We start from the raw sequence: 21347 nt of genomic DNA, 5'->3' as shown, positions 1-21347 counted from the left end.
TATAACCTTATATTTTAGATTCTGAACGGAGTGATGAATGACATTGTATTTATTTTACAATGATGTGCGTTTTTTATGTGTCTGTCATTACGGTTTGGAGCAATACAACTGCTTCGATTTTGGATTTTGGTTTTTGGCGTAACTCTAATACAAATGACATTTTCACTTAACATTTATATTATCGTTTTCCATCAGACATTTTCAGTTTCTAATTTTATTTAGTTTTTTTTTTTTGCTATGAATGTCAATAAAATTGTATATGTTTTTTAAAATAGCTTGAAAATGTAATACAAGGCTCTTAATAGATTGTTACAATGACATTTAGAAAGTTTTGAAAATACATAGGCACAATTATTTTTCATAAGCATTTTTAAAGTTGAAATTTTGAAAACATTAGTCATATTTTAAATTTTAAAATGATTTTGTAGTCCAAAATGTAGTAGAAAATATTCAACTCTTATGGCTAAGGATAGGTTAGGATAATATTAAGGTCTAATTTATATTATAAAATTACAACAAAATAACTAAAACCGTTATCCTTGATTATATAATTTCCTCCAAATTTGAACATAAAATAACTATAAAAAGAACTGTGATTTTATATTATTGAGATTTTTTGGTTACAGAATAACCTACTTACCTAGGTGGAACCTTGTAAGTTTTCTATCCTTAGCCATAAGAGTTGAATATTTTCTACTACATTTTGGACTACAAAATCATTTTAAAATTTAAAATATGACTAATGTTTTCAAAATTTCAACTTTAAATGCTTATGAAAAATAATTGTGCCTATGTATTTTCAATTACATTTTTTAATATATCAAAAATGGTATATTATCGGTTTGAATAAATATACATAGCTAGTATTAGTCCAAAAATTGGTAATATATTTGAATTATCACTGAAACTAGTTCACTATTAAGCTGACAATAATAAAAATAGCTACTTTCAATAACAATGAATAATAATAACTATAAAGAGAGTAGAAGATGTAACAACAGAAAATATTGTTTACTGTGTGTCTGTGTAACATAGATAATATATGAACTATTATCTACGCTGTGTAGTAGATAATAATTAAAATGTAGTTTGGCAAAAAACTATTAAAATATAAAAAAAATTTGAAGATATAAAATTATACATAATATTATTATAAAAGTTTAAATAGATTGACAAACTTTTAAATGTCGTACTATACACTGCACTTTTCGTACTGTAATGAAATAACTAATAAAAATTTTTTTTATCATACAATAATATTAATTATACCTGGGTACCTTTTTTTTAAAGCTAACGAATAGCATAGTAATTCAATAAGTGTCTTAAAAATGTTTAAATAAATGTATAATTTAACAAATTAGCAACTATAATATATTGTAGACGAACTAACTATGAATCTAGCAACCAGTACACATAATATAATTTCAGTTAAGCCAACCAATTATTATTTTCCGTGTGAAGTGATTCCATGCATTACTTCGATTTTTATGAATTAAATTATTTGTTGCAGAAAACATAATAATTCTAATCATTTTTCATATTTATTTTATTTTGTGTACAGCTGTGGGAAGTCTTATCGCAACAACGACGGGATATATCCCGACGGTTAGGTATTTTCGTTTATAGTATATCGTGTATTAATGTAATATTATACTGTCGTCTAGAGTTTTGGTGTGCGTCGCGTTACCGAACTCGACAGACGATGAATGTTTATTTTTTTTAATTTGAATAAATAATTAAATACTTAATTTATATTTAGTTTTTTTGTTTGCGTTAAGGGAGGTTTATCATAGGGCACTGAAAAACAGGACAATAATGAACGGGTTCCAGAAGGACACCAGGATAGTCGTCACCATTATGAATCTCGTTTTGCCCATCTCTCAATGTAAAATATTACAATAAAATATTCTCAACAATTGGTGGCCCTAAAAAGGGCCTTTTTAAGTGTCAAAACCTCGCTAAGCAATACATGATTACTTGGAGCTTGTGTACTTGGTGACGGCTTTAGTGCCTTCACTGACGGCGTGCTTGGCCAACTCGCCGGGCAACAAGAGGCGGACGGCGGTTTGGATTTCCCGACTGGTAATTGTGGATCGCTTGTTGTAGTGAGCCAAACGACTGGATTCCGAAGCAATACGTTCGAAGAGATCGTTGACGAAACTGTTCATGATGCTCATTGCCTTGGAGGAAACGCCAGTGTCTGGGTGTACTTGTTTCAGCACTTTGTAGATGTAGATGGCGTATGATTCTTTTCTCTTGGGCTTGCGTTTCTTGTCAGACTTGGCGATGTTTTTTTGCGCCTTGCCGGACTTCTTCATCGCTTTGCCGCCTGCGGATTTGCCTCCTGGAGCCATGACGGTATGAATCGTTGAAAATTACTTGTTGACAACTGGAACGATTAGGTCTGAATGATGGGTAGAACGCAGGAAAAATGAGTATATATTACCAAACCAAAGCTATACGTCGATCGTTCATTAGTTGAAAAGTACTAAGTATGGTGGACTAAACAGGATTAGACGGTGGTTACCTGATAAATAAAATAATCGTTTCTCTAAAAAAAAATATATAAAAACGCCGATTGAAAACAGCATCGTCGAGTAGCATTTGATTGGTAAACGGTGTCAAGTTGTTTCGTCTAACTGTTTCGTTTATCCAATAGCAGAATTGTTTTCCTATTTTTGCCTATATAATGTGCGGAGCAAAAAAAAAAAATTTCCATCAGTCGTCAGTTGAATTCTATACAAAAGTGTCCTCTAACTATTAATCATGAGCGGAAGAGGCAAAGCAGGAAAAGCGAAGGGAGGCAAGTCCAAGACCAGATCGTCCCGTGCCGGACTTCAGTTCCCGGTCGGTCGTATCCATCGTTTGTTGAGAAAGGGAAATTACGCCGAGCGCGTCGGAGCCGGAGCTCCAGTTTACCTGGCCGCCGTCATGGAGTACTTGGCAGCCGAAGTTTTGGAGTTGGCCGGTAACGCTGCCCGTGACAACAAGAAATCTCGCATCATCCCTAGACATTTACAATTGGCCATCAGGAATGACGAGGAGTTGAACAAATTGTTATCCGGAGTGACTATTGCTCAAGGTGGTGTGTTGCCCAACATCCAAGCCGTTCTTTTACCCAAGAAGACCGAAAAGAAAGCTTAAATATTCCCACCCGACACTCGCTCTACTAAAAAGGCCCTTTTCAGGGCCATCAATTTAACTAACTCACTCATCCGAAAAGGTAACACCACGGTACATAGCATAATATTATACTTTTAGCATTTTGCACGGGTGTTTATAAATTAAGAGTTATTTTCTTCTTACGGACCTAGAATGAATATTACAAACAATTTATTCTTGAAAAGCCATAAACATAATAATTTGTAAATAATTGATTTATTCCAATTAATTTAGTCTGCCTATGTGTATTTCAGTATTAATATAAATTTTTTTTTTTTTTAATATAAAACACAATTTATCAACCTTTATAATCAATCGTGTGCCTCCTTATTAATTAATATTGGCCAATGGTACGAATTTACTTTGAATAGAAAACAGTCGCGACATAGGATTTTAGACTGATTCTTTGCCAAACACACCAATATTGATCTAATGAAGCGATAAGAATTCTAAAAGCAGATTTGAATTTGTCGTCAAGTCTACTTGAAATCGACTTTTCCACATTTTTGATTTTAACTTCTCCAAAAATTAAAATACGACAATTTTTAAGTACTCTTGTTTAATATGGCATTTATAGGAATTTGGAGATTAATATCGAACATGTGGGAAAGTCGATTTCAAGGAGACTTGACGACAAATTCAAATCTGTTTTCAGAATTCTTATTGCTTCAATAGATCAATCGAAATGTTTGGCAAATACACGTCTAAAATACTATGTCGCGCATGTGTTCGACAAAAACGGAAAATCACGGTATCGAATAAGGGGATTAAGACTAGTTGTGAATTTCTTGTTGTTTGTTTTGGATTTTTTGGATTTTGAATACTAAATAATATTAAAATGGAATAAGGCGTTCTAAACGTATGTGTAGAAACTTAAAAGGAATGAAATTATCAACACATTTTGCATAATATATTTTTGATTACTAATGTAATTTTTATAAATTGGCACAAAATAAAATTTTACAGATTTTATTTTGTATTTATATTATTAACAACAAACACAGTCGCTAGTAATATATATCGATATTAGTATTAAACTGTTTACTTTCCAGTATATAATACATCTTCAATATTAAATAAACTATCGTGCAACTGAAGAAAACACTAACTGTAGGTTATGAAATATCCAAAATATTATTTTTATTAGCTGTACTTGAAACATTTTTAAAACGTGTCATATGCAAGACTGCTGATGACACAGAATGATATTTCTAGTTAAACGACCTAATGAGTTTCATTTATCATTTGACTACACAAAAAGTACCTAAATGTTTTCCATGTAAATTATAGAATGCATGATCCTAGTACCTAAAAGAATATTGATTTCAACACACTGGTACTAAAATTGTAGTCACCACGAATACGTAATTCATTCCGATCCCATGATCCAATGAACCGTTATTAAAAATATCGAGATACCGTGAGCGCGAGTGGTGAAAAAAACGTAGCAATTGTACCCTTATCGCGTATGAAGAATGTAGAATTTTCCCTCAAACGGCACTAGGGTTATAAAAAAGTAGGGCCGACTGTAACATTAATTGTTTAGCTGGTTTTTCCTTTCTCCATACCATCACATTTTTATAAAGATAATATTTTTCATGACTGTGCTAAAATCAACTCACAACGTTAAGAGGACGTTATACCCGCATGTGTTGTCTCCGTCTTACAAGTGCTTAACATACCAAATTTTACGCTCAGCAAAACACGTGTAGCTCCGTTAATTTAAAAATTAAGGTGAATAGACCTATTATAAAATCTAAAGGTAAGATTATTGTCTAGGCGACCTCGTGGGATTTTTAGTATATTTTAATTTCAAAGCGAGTTATGAGTATTATAAGATGTATAAAAATTTACAACTTTAAAATAGTGAATATTACTCATAACTCGCGTTAAAATTAAAATATACTAAAAAGCCCATGAGGTTTTGCCTAGATAATAATCTTACCTCTAGATTTTATATGACGCCAAATTCGCTCTAATTTTTTATACTAACGGAGCTACACATGTTTTGCTGAGCGTAAAATTTGCTACGTTACGCACTTGCAAGACGGAGACAACACAGCGCGGGTTAACGTCCTCTTAAGCGTCGACCAACAATTTGCCAAATCATTGGCAAAGTCGGTGTATCAAATTAGTATTATTGGTGGCCCTGAAAAGGGCCTTTTTAAACTAAGTTGGAATTTTGCGTGCATTGATTAACCTCCGAATCCGTAAAGCGTACGGCCCTGTCGTTTCAGCGCGTAAACAACATCCATGGCGGTGACTGTTTTCCTCTTGGCGTGTTCGGTGTACGTCACGGCGTCGCGGATCACGTTTTCCAGGAACACTTTCAGCACGCCACGTGTTTCTTCGTAGATCAAACCGGAGATACGTTTCACTCCACCACGACGGGCCAACCGACGAATGGCAGGCTTGGTTATTCCTTGGATGTTATCACGCAACACCTTACGATGACGTTTAGCGCCTCCTTTGCCAAGCCCTTTTCCTCCTTTACCGCGTCCCGTCATATTAGGATAGGTGTGGTTTCTTGTAGTTAAATACTGGAGTAGTTGCTGCTCTTTACGCTGTCCCTAGACTGATGCCGGGGACTTTGCTTTGCTTTGGGAGGGGTGGCTATGCCGTTTACTATTCCAGGCTTGTGCCTCTACTAGTGGATGGATTTTGGGGTTGATTGGTAGGTTCAGTTATGTTAGTCAGTCCAATTTAATGGGTATGGTTTGAGTAAACGTTTGGTGGTTGGAGGGGAGTGGGTTTTACCTAAGAGGCGGATATGATCGTATTCGGAAAAAGAGTTTTTGTAGAACATTGTTTTTGATTGAGAGCAAATGGAATTTTGAATAGATTTGAAGTTGGCTGATTTTAAAAGGGCCGAGTTTCTAACGATAGTGGGCATACCGGTTATCGTGCGTATGCCGATGTTTTGGACGGATTCAATACGTCTCCAATGGGAGGGGCCGATAAAGGGTGCCCAGGAAGAGCCAGCATATGTAAGTATAGGGGTCACGTAGAGTTTAAGTATGTTAAGTTTTGTTTTCAGCGGAACGGGACTGGTACGGTTAAGTAAGGGGTAAAGCATACCACGGACGCGGGTAGCTTTTTTGGTTACGTCTTGAATGTGTTGGTTGAATGTAAGTTTACGTCCAATCGTGACGCCTAAGTGTTTGGCCTGTTTTGACCAGTTAACGGGTTGGTTATCGATGGTTAGAGGTGGAATGTGGGTTGTATTAGAACGCCCGAAGAGGACGCCTACTGTTTTGGTCGGGTTTATTTTGATTCGCCACCTGTGGAACCAGTTGGACGCGAGGTTGAGTTGGTGTTGTAGTTGTATGGTTGCACGTTTGGGGTTTTTGTTACTAGTGAAGAACATCGTGTCGTCAGCGAAGAGTGAGAGGTTGGCTTTAGGAGTCGTTGGAATGTCGTTAATGTACGTCAAGTATAGCGTCGGTGAGAGACAGGAGCCCTGAGGGACTCCTGCGAGTACGTGTCTGGTAGTAGAGAAGGAGTGTTCGATTTTAGTGGTAAAAGTACGGTCGGTGAGAAAGGATTGGATGATTTTTACGATTTCTAACGAGATGTTGAGTTTGGAGAGTTTGTAGAGTAGGCCTTCGTGCCAGACGCGGTCGAAGGCTTTCTCCACGTCGAGGAAGACGGAAGCAGTGTTTAAGTCGTTGTTAAAGTTTTCGCTCAGTTGGTGGGTGAGTTTGGTCAGTTGTAGTGTGGTCGAGTGTTCGGGTCTGAAGGCGAACTGTTCGGGACGGATTTTGTTTTTGAGTTTGTCTTGTAGGTGGGTGAGGATGAGTCGTTCGTAAATTTTGGACAGGGAGGAGAGGAGGGCGATTGGTCTATAGTTTTCGGGTTGTTTATGGTCTTTGCCAGGTTTGGGAATGGAGATGATGACTGCTTTTTTCCGGGCAAGGGGAAAGTAGCAGATTCTGAAGGCGCTGTTGATGATCCGAGTAAGGGACAGTATAATGTTGTTTGGTAGGAATTTAAGAGCCGTGTTGGTGATGAGGTCGTCACCTGGGGCTTTCTTTTTGCGAAGGTTGCGAATTATGTCTTGTATCTGGCCGGGAGTGGTAAAGAGGTTAGATCGGGTGATGTCAAGGCCTTGTAGGTACTGGGAGTGAGCGGTTACGTCTGGTAAGTCGGGGCCGGGGTTTGTTTGAAATTGACGTTCGAGCGAGTCGGCTATCAGCTCTGCTCGTTCGTTGGCCGGAAAAACTAGGCCGTCGGGGCCGGTTAGTGGGTGAGATGCTGGACGTTTGTGTAAGAGACATTTGTTGAGTTTGTATATTGAACCGTCTTGGTGGTCTAGTGAGTTAAGAAAGATGTCCCATTGGTCAGTGTTGTGCGTTGCGAGTAAGGTACGTATGAGAGATATTTTGGCGTTTAGTTGTCGTTTAATTGTCGGGTCGCGGTTTATTTGCCATTCGCGGCGTATACGGTTTTTGTCTTGTATTTCCAGTTTAATGTAGTCTGGTACTACAGTGGACGGGTGTTTGCGTGTCGGTACGTATACGCTGGATTCAACCGCTTGTTGGATATGTTTTGTGAGGTTTTCGATTGCCAGGTCGATAGACTCACGGTCGTTGGTCGGTTGAGTGGTTGAGTTCGGTAAGTTCGCGAGAGTTGTCGTGTATTTTTTCCAGTTAATAAACCGATTCGTAACCGGTGGAGAAGAAGAGATCGGAGTGCAGAGTGTATCTAGAAGAATGGGGTTGTGGTCGGAAGATAGTTCGTTGAGGTTAGTGATTTGGGTTTGATAGGGTAGTCGTACGAGGGCGATGTCGAGTATGTCAGGTCTGTATCGTGTGCATGTCGGGAAATGTGTGGGAGAAGAGGGAGCAGTTACAGAGTAGTCCGATTGTTGTGCGTGGTCAAAGAGGACACGGCCGGCAGCGTTAGTCGTGTGGCTATACCACAGCGGATGTTTGGCGTTGAAGTCGCCTGCCGAAATTTGCCATTCGGCACTCTTTGTCAAAAGGTCGAGGTCGTTTGTCGTTAGTAGGGTTCCGGGTGGTTTGTATACGGCTGAAATAAGTACTTCGTGGCCGTTGAGTTGTACGAGGATGGAAGAGGTTTGGATGGTTGTGTTTAGGGTAACTGGTTGGTGAACGATACGTCGGTTGACGAGAACGGCCGTGCCTCCGTGGGCGGGCGAGCCCCGCACGGGCGGCAGGTCGTTCCTGTACGTAAAAAAGTTAGGAATGTGAAGTCTGGCCGAGGGTTTTAGGTGGGTTTCGTTAAGTAGGATTATGTCGGTTTTCAGTTTTAGTGCTAAAGAGCGCAGTTCGTCAAGTTTGTGGTTAATGCCGTTTGAGTTCCAAAATAGAATTTTTAAGTTATCCATTTTGGGGGGATAGTATGGTTAAGAATGATTGTATTGCTGTTTGTATCAGGGTTTTGGGGTCCTGGTTGTTAACTATGGCTGTTAAGAGGTTGGTCAGGAGGTTTAAAATGAGGGACAGGTTAATTTGTGGGGCTTCGGGACTGGTCGGTTTTGGTGGTGGTGGGGGCGCTTGGCCGGTGGTGGCTGCAGCGTACGAGCGGGTTTGGGGTTTTATTGTAGTTGTTGGTGGGGGCAGGGGTGGTGTAAAAGATTGAGTTGTCGGTGGCAGGGTTTGGGGTTTGGTTGTTGGTGGTGCGATTTTGGGTTTTATCGTCAAGAGATGTGGGCATCCGCGGAAATTAGCCGTATGAGGCCCGCCGCAATTGCAGCATGTCGGGGTTTGGTCGGGAGTTTTTTGGCATTCAGATGCCAAGTGATTTCCTGCGCACTTGACGCATCTGGGTGGGTGGCCACAGTTACGGGAACCGTGTCCAAAACGTTGGCACGAAAAACATTGTGCCGGGCCGGAAGGTTTAAGGGCTTCTACCGAAATCGTAAGATAAAATAGGGAGTTGAGAAGGAAGATATCCTTGGCGTTCGGGGTTGCCGCAATGTGTACGAGGCACATGGGCATCGGTTTTTCGGGAGTACCGAAACGGCGGATGTATTTTGTTTGGAAGTTTAGGGTTTCTAGTTCGGATTTTAGATCGTCAGTGGTGATGTCGATCGGTATGCCCTTTAGAACGACCTTAAGGGAACGATCTTCAGGGAGGCTGAAGGTATGGAATTCAGTTTTGCTGTCAACTAGGACTTTCTGAATTTGTCGGAAGTGGGTGGGGTCGGTAGTTTGGACGGTTATTTGTCCATTGGATGTGGTTTTGGCTGTAATTGCCGATGGAGTGAAGTTCGGAAGTTTGTAAATGGTTGGTGCGATTTTTCGCCAGGACGCAGAGTTTAAGATTAAGGGGGGTGGCCTGATTTGCTTGGGTTTGGCTGATGTCGGGGTTTGTTGTTCGGATGTTTTGGCTGGTGGAGGTTTCATAGTCGGGGCGGAGTGTTGGGCGGATTTGTTTGACTCGGTGTCGGAAGTGGAGCAGTTTGACGACATTGATATTGATGAGTCGGTCGACGGAGTTGGAGAGGGTGGGGAATCCCTCTGTGGACCTTTTAGGAAGGTGGACGGTGGGGATGGCGAGGCACGTGGACGTCCCTTCTTGGAACTCCCGGGTGTTTGCGCGGGGCCCTTCCGCTTGTTAGCTGTCTTGCCCATGGCAAGACCGTAACAAACTCAGGGTTTTAACACTGTAGCTCTGAAAAGAGCGATTTTCTGGTGGTGTGACGGGCGGTTTTAGGGGGGTTTGGTTTGGTCAGGGATGGGATTCTGCGGCAATGAGAGGGCGCGGCCCCTCGACAGATAAACGGTGGGAGGTGGATACCCGTCGCTTTCGCGACGGCTTACCTTGGGCGCTGGTGCCCTGTCGGAGTAGCGGTGAAAACGGCTGTTTTGAGTTGAAGGTTCGTGGTGTGAACCGTGGGCGCTGTTGCCCTGTTGAAGCAGTGAGAACGGCTGTTTTGTAGTTGAAGGTTCGTGGTGTGAACCGTGGGCGCTGTTGCCCTGTTGAAGCGTTGAAAACGGCTGGCTGTAGAGTAGTTGGCAGAGGACGTCTTGCTCGGATGTGAACTGAACGTGAAGTAGTGATGATGCCGGGGACATGAAAAGTCGTCTTATTTATTCGTTTTACGACGCACGCACGGCCAATCAAAATGCTCGATTGGATTTCTCCCACTCTCGAACAAACCGCAGTACACCGACCAATGGTAGCGACGCATACGGTTCCGATTCGTGTATATTTAACGGCGTATTTTGATTCCTTCGGGTAATATCTCTCATACGTACCTTACTCGCAACGCACAACACTGACCAATGGGACATCTTTCTTAACTCACTAGACCACCAAGACGGTTCAATATACAAACTCAACAAATGTCTCTTACACAAACGTCCAGCATCTCACCCACTAACCGGCCCCGACGGCCTAGTTTTTCCGGCCAACGAACGAGCAGAGCTGATAGCCGACTCGCTCGAACGTCAATTTCAAACAAACCCCGGCCCCGACTTACCAGACGTAACCGCTCACTCCCAGTACCTACAAGGCCTTGACATCACCCGATCTAACCTCTTTACCACTCCCGGCCAGATACAAGACATAATTCGCAACCTTCGCAAAAAGAAAGCCCCAGGTGACGACCTCATCACCAACACGGCTCTTAAATTCCTACCAAACAACATTATACTGTCCCTTACTCGGATCATCAACAGCGCCTTCAGAATCTGCTACTTTCCCCTTGCCCGGAAAAAAGCAGTCATCATCTCCATTCCCAAACCTGGCAAAGACCATAAACAACCCGAAAACTATAGACCAATCGCCCTCCTCTCCTCCCTGTCCAAAATTTACGAACGACTCATCCTCACCCACCTACAAGACAAACTCAAAAACAAAATCCGTCCCGAACAGTTCGCCTTCAGACCCGAACACTCGACCACACTACAACTGACCAAACTCACCCACCAACTGAGCGAAAACTTTAACAACGACTTAAACACTGCTTCCGTCTTCCTCGACGTGGAGAAAGCCTTCGACCGCGTCTGGCACGAAGGCCTACTCTACAAACTCTCCAAACTCAACATCTCGTTAGAAATCGTAAAAATCATCCAATCCTTTCTCACCGACCGTACTTTTACCACTAAAATCGAACACTCCTTCTCTACTACCAGACACGTACTCGCAGGAGTCCCTCAGGGCTCCTGTCTCTCACCGACGCTATACTTGACGTACATTAACGACATTCCAACGACTCCTAAAGCCAACCTCTCACTCTTCGCTGACGACACGATGTTCTTCACTAGTAACAAAAACCCCAAACGTGCAACCATACAACTACAACACCAACTCAACCTCGCGTCCAACTGGTTCCACAGGTGGCGAATCAAAATAAACCCGACCAAAACAGTAGGCGTCCTCTTCGGGCGTTCTAATACAACCCACATTCCACCTCTAACCATCGATAACCAACCCGTTAACTGGTCAAAACAGGCCAAACACTTAGGCGTCACGATTGGACGTAAACTTACATTCAACCAACACATTCAAGACGTAACCAAAAAAGCTACCCGCGTCCGTGGTATGCTTTACCCCTTACTTAACCGTACCAGTCCCGTTCCGCTGAAAACAAAACTTAACATACTTAAACTCTACGTGACCCCTATACTTACATATGCTGGCTCTTCCTGGGCACCCTTTATCGGCCCCTCCCATTGGAGACGTATTGAATCCGTCCAAAACATCGGCATACGCACGATAACCGGTATGCCCACTATCGTTAGAAACTCGGCCCTTTTAAAATCAGCCAACTTCAAATCTATTCAAAATTCCATTTGCTCTCAATCAAAAACAATGTTCTACAAAAACTCTTTTTCCGAATACGATCATATCCGCCTCTTAGGTAAAACCCACTCCCCTCCAACCACCAAACGTTTACTCAAACCATACCCATTAAATTGGACTGACTAACATAACTGAACCTACCAATCAACCCCAAAATCCATCCACTAGTAGAGGCACAAGCCTGGAATAGTAAACGGCATAGCCACCCCTCCCAAAGCAAAGCAAAGCAAAGTTCCTTCGGGTATCATTGTTCATTCATACTTGTCTGAGAATCTGTATTGACAATCAATCAATTGCGAGATGGCACGTACCAAGCAAACCGCCCGCAAGTCGACCGGAGGAAAGGCGCCCAGGAAGCAGCTGGCCACTAAAGCCGCACGTAAGAGCGCACCCGCCACCGGAGGAGTGAAGAAACCTCATCGTTACCGTCCCGGAACCGTCGCCCTCCGTGAAATCCGTCGTTACCAGAAGAGCACGGAACTGTTGATCCGCAAATTGCCGTTCCAACGTCTGGTGCGTGAGATAGCCCAGGACTTCAAGACCGACCTACGTTTCCAGAGCTCCGCCGTCATGGCTCTGCAAGAAGCTAGCGAGGCTTACCTGGTCGGTCTGTTCGAAGACACCAATCTGTGCGCCATCCACGCCAAACGTGTCACCATCATGCCGAAGGACATTCAATTGGCCCGTCGCATCCGCGGAGAACGTGCTTAAATATCCCGTCATTTCTTCATCATCATTTTAAAACGGCCCTTTTCAGGGCCATCACATTACGTCGATTGTTTTATTATTCAAATCTTGTGCGCGGTTACGGTTTATCCTATATTAGGTACGTGTGAACAACTTTTACCTTAATTTCAAATACGATCTCTTAGACCCATAATAATATATATTGAATCGATTTTACATTTACTCTTGTGTGATAAAACTTTATTTCTTCAAATGTGATATGTGAATAACAATTGCATAGCATACCTAGAAATATATTTTCAATATACGAAACAAAAAAAAAAAATATTTAATGATTATAAACTTATAAATAATAACTTTTGACCTCTCTTACGAATATAATGATAATATTATATTACATTTTATAATAATAACCAATATTAGTAAGTTGGTGATATATCCATTATGACAATAATATTATTTATTATCCACTAATAATTTATTGTTCGACCAACTCTAATAAATTCAGATAGGTATCTCATCTACATCTAGATAATTTTATTTTATCTAAGCGCAACACTGATTATAATAATATATTATATAGGCCGCAGGATCGTATTTCGTATTATTCAATGACATGAAATCCATATTAATCAACACATCCATTACAACGACCAACTATAATACGTCTTCCCTCGTATTCTCTAGTTAATGACACTCTCTAAAATTAATTAGAATGGCACTGTCAACTCGTTGAGCTACGATGGTATGCGCTCGTCAATTCTTAGTTCGTTCCCATCTACTTGAAATGACTCAAAGAGTACATATTATTATTATCCCTTGGCACCACTATTCAGTTTGATAAAACTTCATTGACACATAGTACGTAGGTATATAGTATATACCGGCGCTGCTCCTATAAATTATAAAATGTAAGAACGTAAGAATGACTAAAATAATGTTGAACTCGGCTTTTCAGGTCGGAAACACTTTTATTGTATTAAAACAAACATAAATAAAACAGTTAGCAGATTCAGATTGCCTAGCCGGTACTGCGATCGGTGTTTCACACGCACGTCGTACCTACGTCCTCGCCGAATCACTCAGCGACAGCGGTGTTATAATATATAGACAATATTACTGTCGCCCCGGCACATCTTGCTTCGCTGGCCTGACATAATATGTCAATAATTATTTTGACGACTGTCTACAATATACGACAACACTCAATAATTATACAGCGCGAATCCCATGTATTAGGTACAAGCCTGGGCATAAACGAGTTAAAAAGTTTATTTTCATTAACTTTACTTTAATTGATATCATAAACTTAATAAATAACGAGTTGCTTTTAATCAAATTCAAGTTAAGTTAATTTATAAATAATTAAATAATAAATATGATAAAAATAAAAATTATTATTGATGATGCATACCTATTACGTAACCATATACTAGAATAGGAAATTAGAAATATAGTTAAATTTATTTATTGTTCCGTTAACCAGAATTCTTCAAGAAAAATAACTTAATTATAAGTCACATAGCAATAGCCAAATTAGGTGTATCGTATATTATATAAAGACGTACCATACCATACTGCGGCATACGGCCATATCGTAATAATAATAATCAATAAATACTAATAACTAATAAGTAATATGATATTATATTATTATATTGACATAGATACAAATCACAAATGTACAATTATCAAGAATATAATATCATTTAATATTTTCGCCACGAATAAGTTATTGTTTAATTAAAATCAATTAGGTTATGCTCGTATGTTGGCTATTTCCCGTGTTCAATAATATTTATGGTTTTTATCATTTTAAACCATATTAATGGGTATTCGTATAGATATTAAAAAAATAATAATAAGTTAATTGAAAATGTTCATATAACTTTTAACTTATAAGAGTTTAAAAAAAATTACGTTTACTGTTCAACTGTTTAAAATGTTTTCTTTCGACTTAACTTAACTCAGTTAAAAATCATCATTAACTTGATTAGGTATAACAATAACTCTGTATAATAATTACAACGTAATGTCATGCGTTCATAAATTATATTTTAGATATAAATATTTTAAAATACACTACATCTCTTTAGTCTCTTAGTAACCTTAATGTATCAATGTTTACAATTAATTAAACAACTGTACAAAAAGTTATCATGATCAAATTACATAATATTGAATGAGTCGGTCCAATTTCAACAGCATAATCAAATACAATCTATTCAAAGCATTTTTTCTGGATTGAATACATTTTTATAATAATAGTATAGTATCGGCCTTCAACTTCCTTCCAAGCAAAATGGTGTGGTTGCATGACTATATTTTCATTTTTTTTTCTTCTAATATTCTATCGTATTTCGTGTGGACAAGAGACATCACTTAACGCCATACTGTAATAATAATATTATGTTAGTTGGTCAAATACCTTGTTCACTCAATGGTTGTTTTATATTAATCTCCAAAAGTAAGACCATGTCAATGCGCATCGGGAAATCAAGATAAGCACGGGTGAGTTATTAATTATTATTTTGGTGTTCCTGAAAAGGACCGATTTAAATATTTTCCAATCGTTTTGTGGGGGGTACATATTTTTTTTTTTGGTGCCGGTGTCTTCTTCTTGGTGGGTGTTTTTTTCACTTTGGCCACAACCTTTGATTTGACAAACGAAAGGTTGTTTTTTTTGGTTTGGCCGGAGATTTCTTCGTTTTTGGCTTGGTAATATGTAAAATATATATTATGTAAAATATTTACTTTTAGGTATTCAAGTTAGCACTGCATCTCTAGGATTCAATAATATATGGCGCCATGATAAATGTTCAATGATTATTGATTCTAACAAAAGATGTGAGTTTTGTGAAGGTTTATATTCGACATTTAGAGTTTATAAAAAAAGATCTTTGGAAGCAAAGTCCAAATATATAGGGCAAATTCTTACTCCAATCCACAAAAAGAAATATTGTGATATGTTAAATAAAAAAAAATTTACAAAAATCAAATTCTAGGTAAGTACCTAGTTGTATACTGTTTTTTTATGAATCACTTTGAAATTTATTTAATAATGTAATTCTAACATTAAAAAAACTGTATATTGCGATTAACAATAAATTGAAAAAATTAATAATAAGATTTCAAATAATTCATCAACAAGAGAAATGAGTGATTCTTCGGGGAAATTTGTATTAAATAATTGTAAATTAGGCGAGTCACAGAAAAAAATTATTCATGAGATAATTACTACAAGTAAATCAGAAAATCCAAAATTTTATTATGTATATTATTTATAATTCGGTAAGAATATCAATCAATTTTGTATTTTAACACTAAGTCCGATGGATATTATCTAAAGTAAATTCAAAACTAAATTATAAATGAATAACATTTCAAAATAAATCAAATAAATTGTACACTGCAGCATGATCATACATTTTGTCTACATTATTTTATAGCTCGCCAAGATATTTTACCATTACCATGTATTCGTACGATAAGAAGATATCTCCCTCTTGTAAAACCACTAGGTGGTTTTGATGATAAATATTTTTTACTTTTAAAAAAGAAAATGACTTCTTTAAGTAAAGAACATGGAATGCTCATTGATGATGAAATCATATTGCGAGAGAGCATTGTTGTAGATTCAAAAACAATTGACTTCTACTGGAATAGAGAATTTTGGTCAGGATATTGAAACCTCTGGTCTAAAAGCAAACCATGGGCTAATTTTTCACAACCGATAGCAGTATTTGCTTCTAGAGGACCGGTTAAAAGTGTTAATAATTTATTTTCTAGGAAATATATTTGTTATTTGTAAAAATGTAAACACATTTATGTAATGGTTATTGTAACTTATGGCGATTTTTGTGAATAATTTTGTGTTATGGTAACCAAACAAATGTGGATAAAGTTAAGTAGCATGTTGTAGTGTTGTTGTTTTGTAGTTATTAGTGAATGCGTGGGTTGATGACTAGGCATTATAGGTATCTAATATGTATTACTATTTTAACAAAGGGTTTATATTACTAATGTGTATTTTAATAAATTGTTTTTTTTTTTAGTACTTTATTACTAAATTAAAACAAATAAACATATAATTTATTTATCTGTATTTATGTGAATGTATGTTTAACTTCATGTTTATTGTTGGTAAGTTTTAACACAATGTGTACATATCTCTTGTAGTATTATATTATTTAACTATATGTCTTCAGTCTTCACTCACATAGGCATGGTCCTATCTCAGTTTGTGATAAAAGCCATTAGCCTCCTTGAAAATTGTGGAGCAAAAATTGATGGAATCGTATCAGATGGGGCATCTATAAACCGCAAATTATGGGTAGAATTTGGCGAGGCTGGGCATCAACGAGTTAAAAAGTTAATTTAATATTAACTTTTTAACTTAACTAATTACTTTTGGCTTTTCATTAACTTAACTGTTAACTTACTAAATTTAATTTTTAATTAACATGAAAATAACTAACTAATTTTTCATTTTAAGAAGTAAGTTATAGTAATAGTAAAATGATGCCTTTGTAACGTATTGTATACTGTATATATTAAGTTTTCTTATTGATTATCTACTTCTTACTGTAATTACGTTATTTTTCTCTATTTAATATTAAAAGTATAACTGTCATATTATCATTGTTATTATATAAAATTAAACACTACTATATGTCTATAGGTACTCTAGTTCATTTCAATAACGAATGGCTAAGGCACCAAATCTACCTAATCTGTGCTTGCGCTATTAATATGCTTTAATATATTAGTTGCTATTATATCCTTATCTATATTGTTATATTGTTATTGTTAATTCTCTTTTTGTTTTATTTTTCATTTTCTTAATGACTTAAGACTTTGTATCGCTTCCTCTCTCTTTTCTGCACAAGCTTTGCTTTTGAAAAGAGAACCAAAGATTAATTAATTTATGCTTATAACATGTTTTGTACATTTAATTTTAATTTGGTAACAATAAATATTATTATTATTAAGTTAAGTTAATTAATTTTGTTTATAATTTTATTATACCTACTTCAGTCTATTTCATTTTCATGTCGAAAAATGTTTACCGTGATATCATTTGAATCTAACTTATATGGAAATACTGTATAAAGTATAAACACTATATATAGTCTATAATTTAGTTTTGGGTTTGAAAAAAATTAAGAACACTAGCGTTGTATAAATAAATTAAGTTAAAAAAAAGTTAACGAAAAGTGTCTATTATAAATTTTAACTTAACTGAGTTAACCTATAATTAAATTAACTTTTAACTTTTTGTTATTGGTGCAAATTAACTTAATTAACTGAGTTAAAATAAATCATTAACTTGCCCAGCCTTGGAATTTGGAATAAATGGTACAATGAATAATGTGAAAAATTCATTTATTCATCCTTTAGACGACAGTAGAAAAATATACATGTTTTCAGATGCCCCACATTAATAAAAAAGTTTGAGGAATCGACTAGTCAACAAAAAATCTTTAGGGGTACTCTATATATTTTTTTTAGGAATAATATAATGTTTCAATTTCTTAACTAACATAATTTTTCTTTTCTAGATTTCTCCCAAATAACTATATGTTAGGTGGAATCATTTCATAGATGTCTATGAAAAGGACATCGATAGGGACTCTGCAGCTCCCACTAAAATACGACCTAAAATTACTAAGAGACATTTGTTTATTGACAGTTTTTCAAAAATGTCTGGGAGGTTAGCGGCTCAGGTAAGTAGTGATAATAATAAAACATTAATTACCTAGTTAAAGTAATTTAATTTAATAATACATTTTGGTTTAATATTTATAGGTTCATAGCAATTCAATGGCTAAAGGTATCGAATTTTATCGAGACCATGAAGGCATTGATTCATTAAAAAATAGCCATGAAACACAACAATTTGTAGAATTTTTGATAAAACATTCGATGCACTCAATCGCAAATACTCAGCTGAAGGAATAAGAATTAATAGTCACGATTTTGATGTTTGTTTATTTATCTACAATTTAAAATTTAAAAACGTATATCTAACTGTATGATTATTCATAGGTATTAAATGAAACATACACTTGGATAAATGAATGGGAAAGTAATGTTAAGAATAAATTAATTCCAGAAGATGAATATCTTACAAAAAATACAGCTGAGGGATTAAGAGTTACAAGTATATAATTTATTTTACCCATAGCAATTTTTTGGAATGACACGTCAAGCAACTGGACGGAATGACCATCCAACATTTCCTACATTTTTGCAAGTCTATAAAATGCTTTCTCTATATTCAATTTTAAAAGCCCTTACAACTGGAAACTGCAAAATTTCAGAAAAAAAATACAACAAAAATTACCATGAATGATTTAAAAATTTTTTTTTTTTTTTTGAAGATAGTGTTATGCAATCTGAGAAAATATTAAAATTACAAAATAAGCTGGATAGTACACTAACAGTTGGAGAGTTGGAAATTAAAGATGTTTTTGAAACGATCTTGTTTCCCAGTCCTGTATATCCATGATTTAAGATAAATCTTAAGTAAATTATATAATATATCTTAAGTATATTATCTTAGTCCGTGGTACACTGGTACCTAGTATAGGTAGATATGTGTGCTGTAAATTTACCAGCTAAATCAAAAACGCCTATTCCGAATTATTGTAAAGTAATATCTTTTTTATCAACTAAAATTGTTTCAATTTTTAAAGGTATTATTTTTATAAGGTATTAAAACACCGAATAAGGTGTACAACAAACTGTAGTCAACAGACGTTCGTGAAGTTGGCCCACCTAAGTACTTCAATTTTTTTTAAGGCTATGCCATTATTTTGCAAGTTATTTGCAAGTATTTGCAAGTCTATTTTTAGAATTTGCAAGTCCAAACTTTCACCGTGAATCCAAAAACTGAAAAGGTGGGCCAACTTCACGTAGCCCACCCATTTTGACCGAGAACTTCAAAATCGGTATCAAACGAAAGCTAATGATTAGCAAGTATCTGAAAGCCCCTTTTTGAAATTTGCAAGTCCATCAGGCGGCCGCTATAAACTATTGAACTTGTGAAGTTGGCCCACCTACTTTGTCCTAGAACTTCAAAATCAGCACCAAATGAAAGCTACTGATTAGCCAGAATTTGCAAGTCTGGTTTTAGAATTTGCAAGTCCATCAGACGACCGCTATAAACTTTTGAACTTGTGAAGTTGGCCCAACTACTTTGACCTAGAACTTTGAAATCAGCATCAAACGAAAGCTTATGATTAGCAAGAATTTGCAAGTCTGGTTTTAGAATTTGCAAGTCACCCGGGTGGCCAGTAAGAGCTTTCAAAGTTTAGAAGTTGGCCCACCCAAGTTGTCCCAGAACTTCAAAATAGGTATCAAACGAAAGCTAATGAATAGCAAGTATTTGCAAGTTCGTTTTTAGAATTTGCAAGTCACTCGGGTGGCCACTAAGAGCTTTCAAAGTTTGGAAGTTGGCCCACCCAAGTTGTCCCAGAACTTCAAAATAAGTATCAAACGAAAGCTAATGATTAGCAAGTATTTGCAAGTCTACTTTTAGAATTTGCAAGTAACTCGGGCGGCCAGTAAAAGCTGTCAAAGTTACGAAGTTAGCCCACCCAAATCGACCTAAAACTTTGAAAATGGTACCGAACAATAGCTTTTCATTTGCAAGTATTTGCAAGTCCAGTTTTAGAATTTGCAAGTCATTAAGGTGGTCGCTAGAAGTGGTTTCTTACTTTTGAAGTTTTACTGTTGCCATTTTTTATTCAAATTAGTTTTTTATTTTTATCGGTATCAATAACACATATTTTATTCGTTTTTTAATGTATGATTGATTATATGTTGATGTGTTGAAAAAAAATGAAAGCACTGTCGAAGTGTTATGGCAGTATGGCACTATTATTGTTTGACCATAAATTTAAGGCTGTGTACGCCTACGGTAGAAAGTACTCCTTATAAGTAGTCTCGCTGTTTCTCAAAGACCTGAAACTTCAAAGTGGGTAGGTATCAAACGAAAGGTAATTATTATAACAAACATTTGCAACTTTGCAAGTCACTATGGCGGCCGCCATTAGCTTTTGAAGCTGGGAATTTTGGGCCAACTGTTTCGATCGAGAATTTTATAATTGGTTATCAAATAAAGCTAATAATTTTAAAATATGCTTGTGGCTCGCTTTTACAATTTAGAAGTTACTCAGGGATTCATATCTTATAACCCCTAATTAAGGCTTTCAAAAATATTATTATACCATTCCTTGTACCACGTTTGTATTGATTTGTACGACACTCCTCGCTGTTTTGATTTTTGGAACCAAATCTGCAGTTTTAATCGTTTAGTCTTTAGGTACATTCCGTTATGTCTGTATGTTGTAACTTATAGTGTACCATAGGAGTTTAACCTACAGTGTAGCTTATGCATATTGAACATAACATAGCTTAGGTATATTAATGTATGTTGTATATACAATGGATTCAATATTTATTTACTATTTATTTAATATTTATTTTTTTATTTAAATTAATATTATATTACATTTTACTTAATATAGATTTTTTTTTAATAAATGTAGATTTATTTTATTCAACTATCCTTTTAGGATTTCGTACGGTAAAGCGGGTCCCTATATTACTAAGGCTCCGCTGTCCGTCCGTCTATCACCAGGCTGTATCTCATGAACCATGGAAGTTAGAAAGTTGAAATTTTCACCGATTATGTATTTCTGTTGCCGCTATTACAA

The 21347-nt window shown here is 36.7% G+C and overlaps 4 protein-coding genes across 4 annotated transcripts; 2 read left to right on the top strand and 2 right to left on the bottom strand.

Annotated features, from left to right (window-relative positions):
* Positions 1-1925: 1925 nt before the first annotated feature.
* Positions 1926-2394, bottom strand: LOC132940893 (histone H2B). Its single transcript, XM_061008694.1, has one exon. It carries the CDS (start codon positions 2352-2354, stop codon positions 1974-1976), a length of 381 nt encoding a protein of 126 aa, XP_060864677.1. The 5' UTR covers positions 2355-2394; the 3' UTR covers positions 1926-1973.
* Positions 2395-2706: 312 nt separating this feature from the next.
* Positions 2707-3206, top strand: LOC132940895 (histone H2A). The gene has a single exon (XM_061008697.1). The coding sequence runs from the start codon at positions 2767-2769 to the stop codon at positions 3142-3144; it is 378 nt and encodes a 125-aa protein (XP_060864680.1). The 5' UTR covers positions 2707-2766; the 3' UTR covers positions 3145-3206.
* A 2122-nt stretch (positions 3207-5328) lies between these two features.
* Positions 5329-5676, bottom strand: LOC132940898 (histone H4). Its single transcript, XM_061008700.1, has one exon. The coding sequence runs from the start codon at positions 5667-5669 to the stop codon at positions 5358-5360; it is 312 nt and encodes a 103-aa protein (XP_060864683.1). The 5' UTR covers positions 5670-5676; the 3' UTR covers positions 5329-5357.
* Positions 5677-12203: 6527 nt separating this feature from the next.
* LOC132940888 (histone H3) lies at positions 12204-12680 on the top strand. Its single transcript, XM_061008690.1, has one exon. The coding sequence runs from the start codon at positions 12238-12240 to the stop codon at positions 12646-12648; it is 411 nt and encodes a 136-aa protein (XP_060864673.1). The 5' UTR covers positions 12204-12237; the 3' UTR covers positions 12649-12680.
* The last annotated feature ends 8667 nt before the right edge of the window (positions 12681-21347 follow it).

This window comes from Metopolophium dirhodum, chromosome 3 (genome assembly GCF_019925205.1).
Source record: "Metopolophium dirhodum isolate CAU chromosome 3, ASM1992520v1, whole genome shotgun sequence".
NCBI lineage: Eukaryota > Metazoa > Arthropoda > Insecta > Hemiptera > Aphididae > Metopolophium > Metopolophium dirhodum.
The sequence above is the reverse complement of the archived record's forward strand: the minus strand, read 5'-3'. Positions and strand labels throughout refer to the sequence as shown.

Excerpts from the sequence above, each read along its gene's own strand:
- LOC132940895 (XM_061008697.1), top strand. The coding sequence starts at position 2,767 with ATGAGCGGAAGAGGCAAAGCAGGAAAAGCGAAGGGAGGCAAGTCCAAG.
- LOC132940888 (XM_061008690.1), top strand. The coding sequence starts at position 12,238 with ATGGCACGTACCAAGCAAACCGCCCGCAAGTCGACCGGAGGAAAGGCG.
- LOC132940898 (XM_061008700.1), bottom strand. The coding sequence starts at position 5,669 with ATGACGGGACGCGGTAAAGGAGGAAAAGGGCTTGGCAAAGGAGGCGCT.
- LOC132940893 (XM_061008694.1), bottom strand. The coding sequence starts at position 2,354 with ATGGCTCCAGGAGGCAAATCCGCAGGCGGCAAAGCGATGAAGAAGTCC.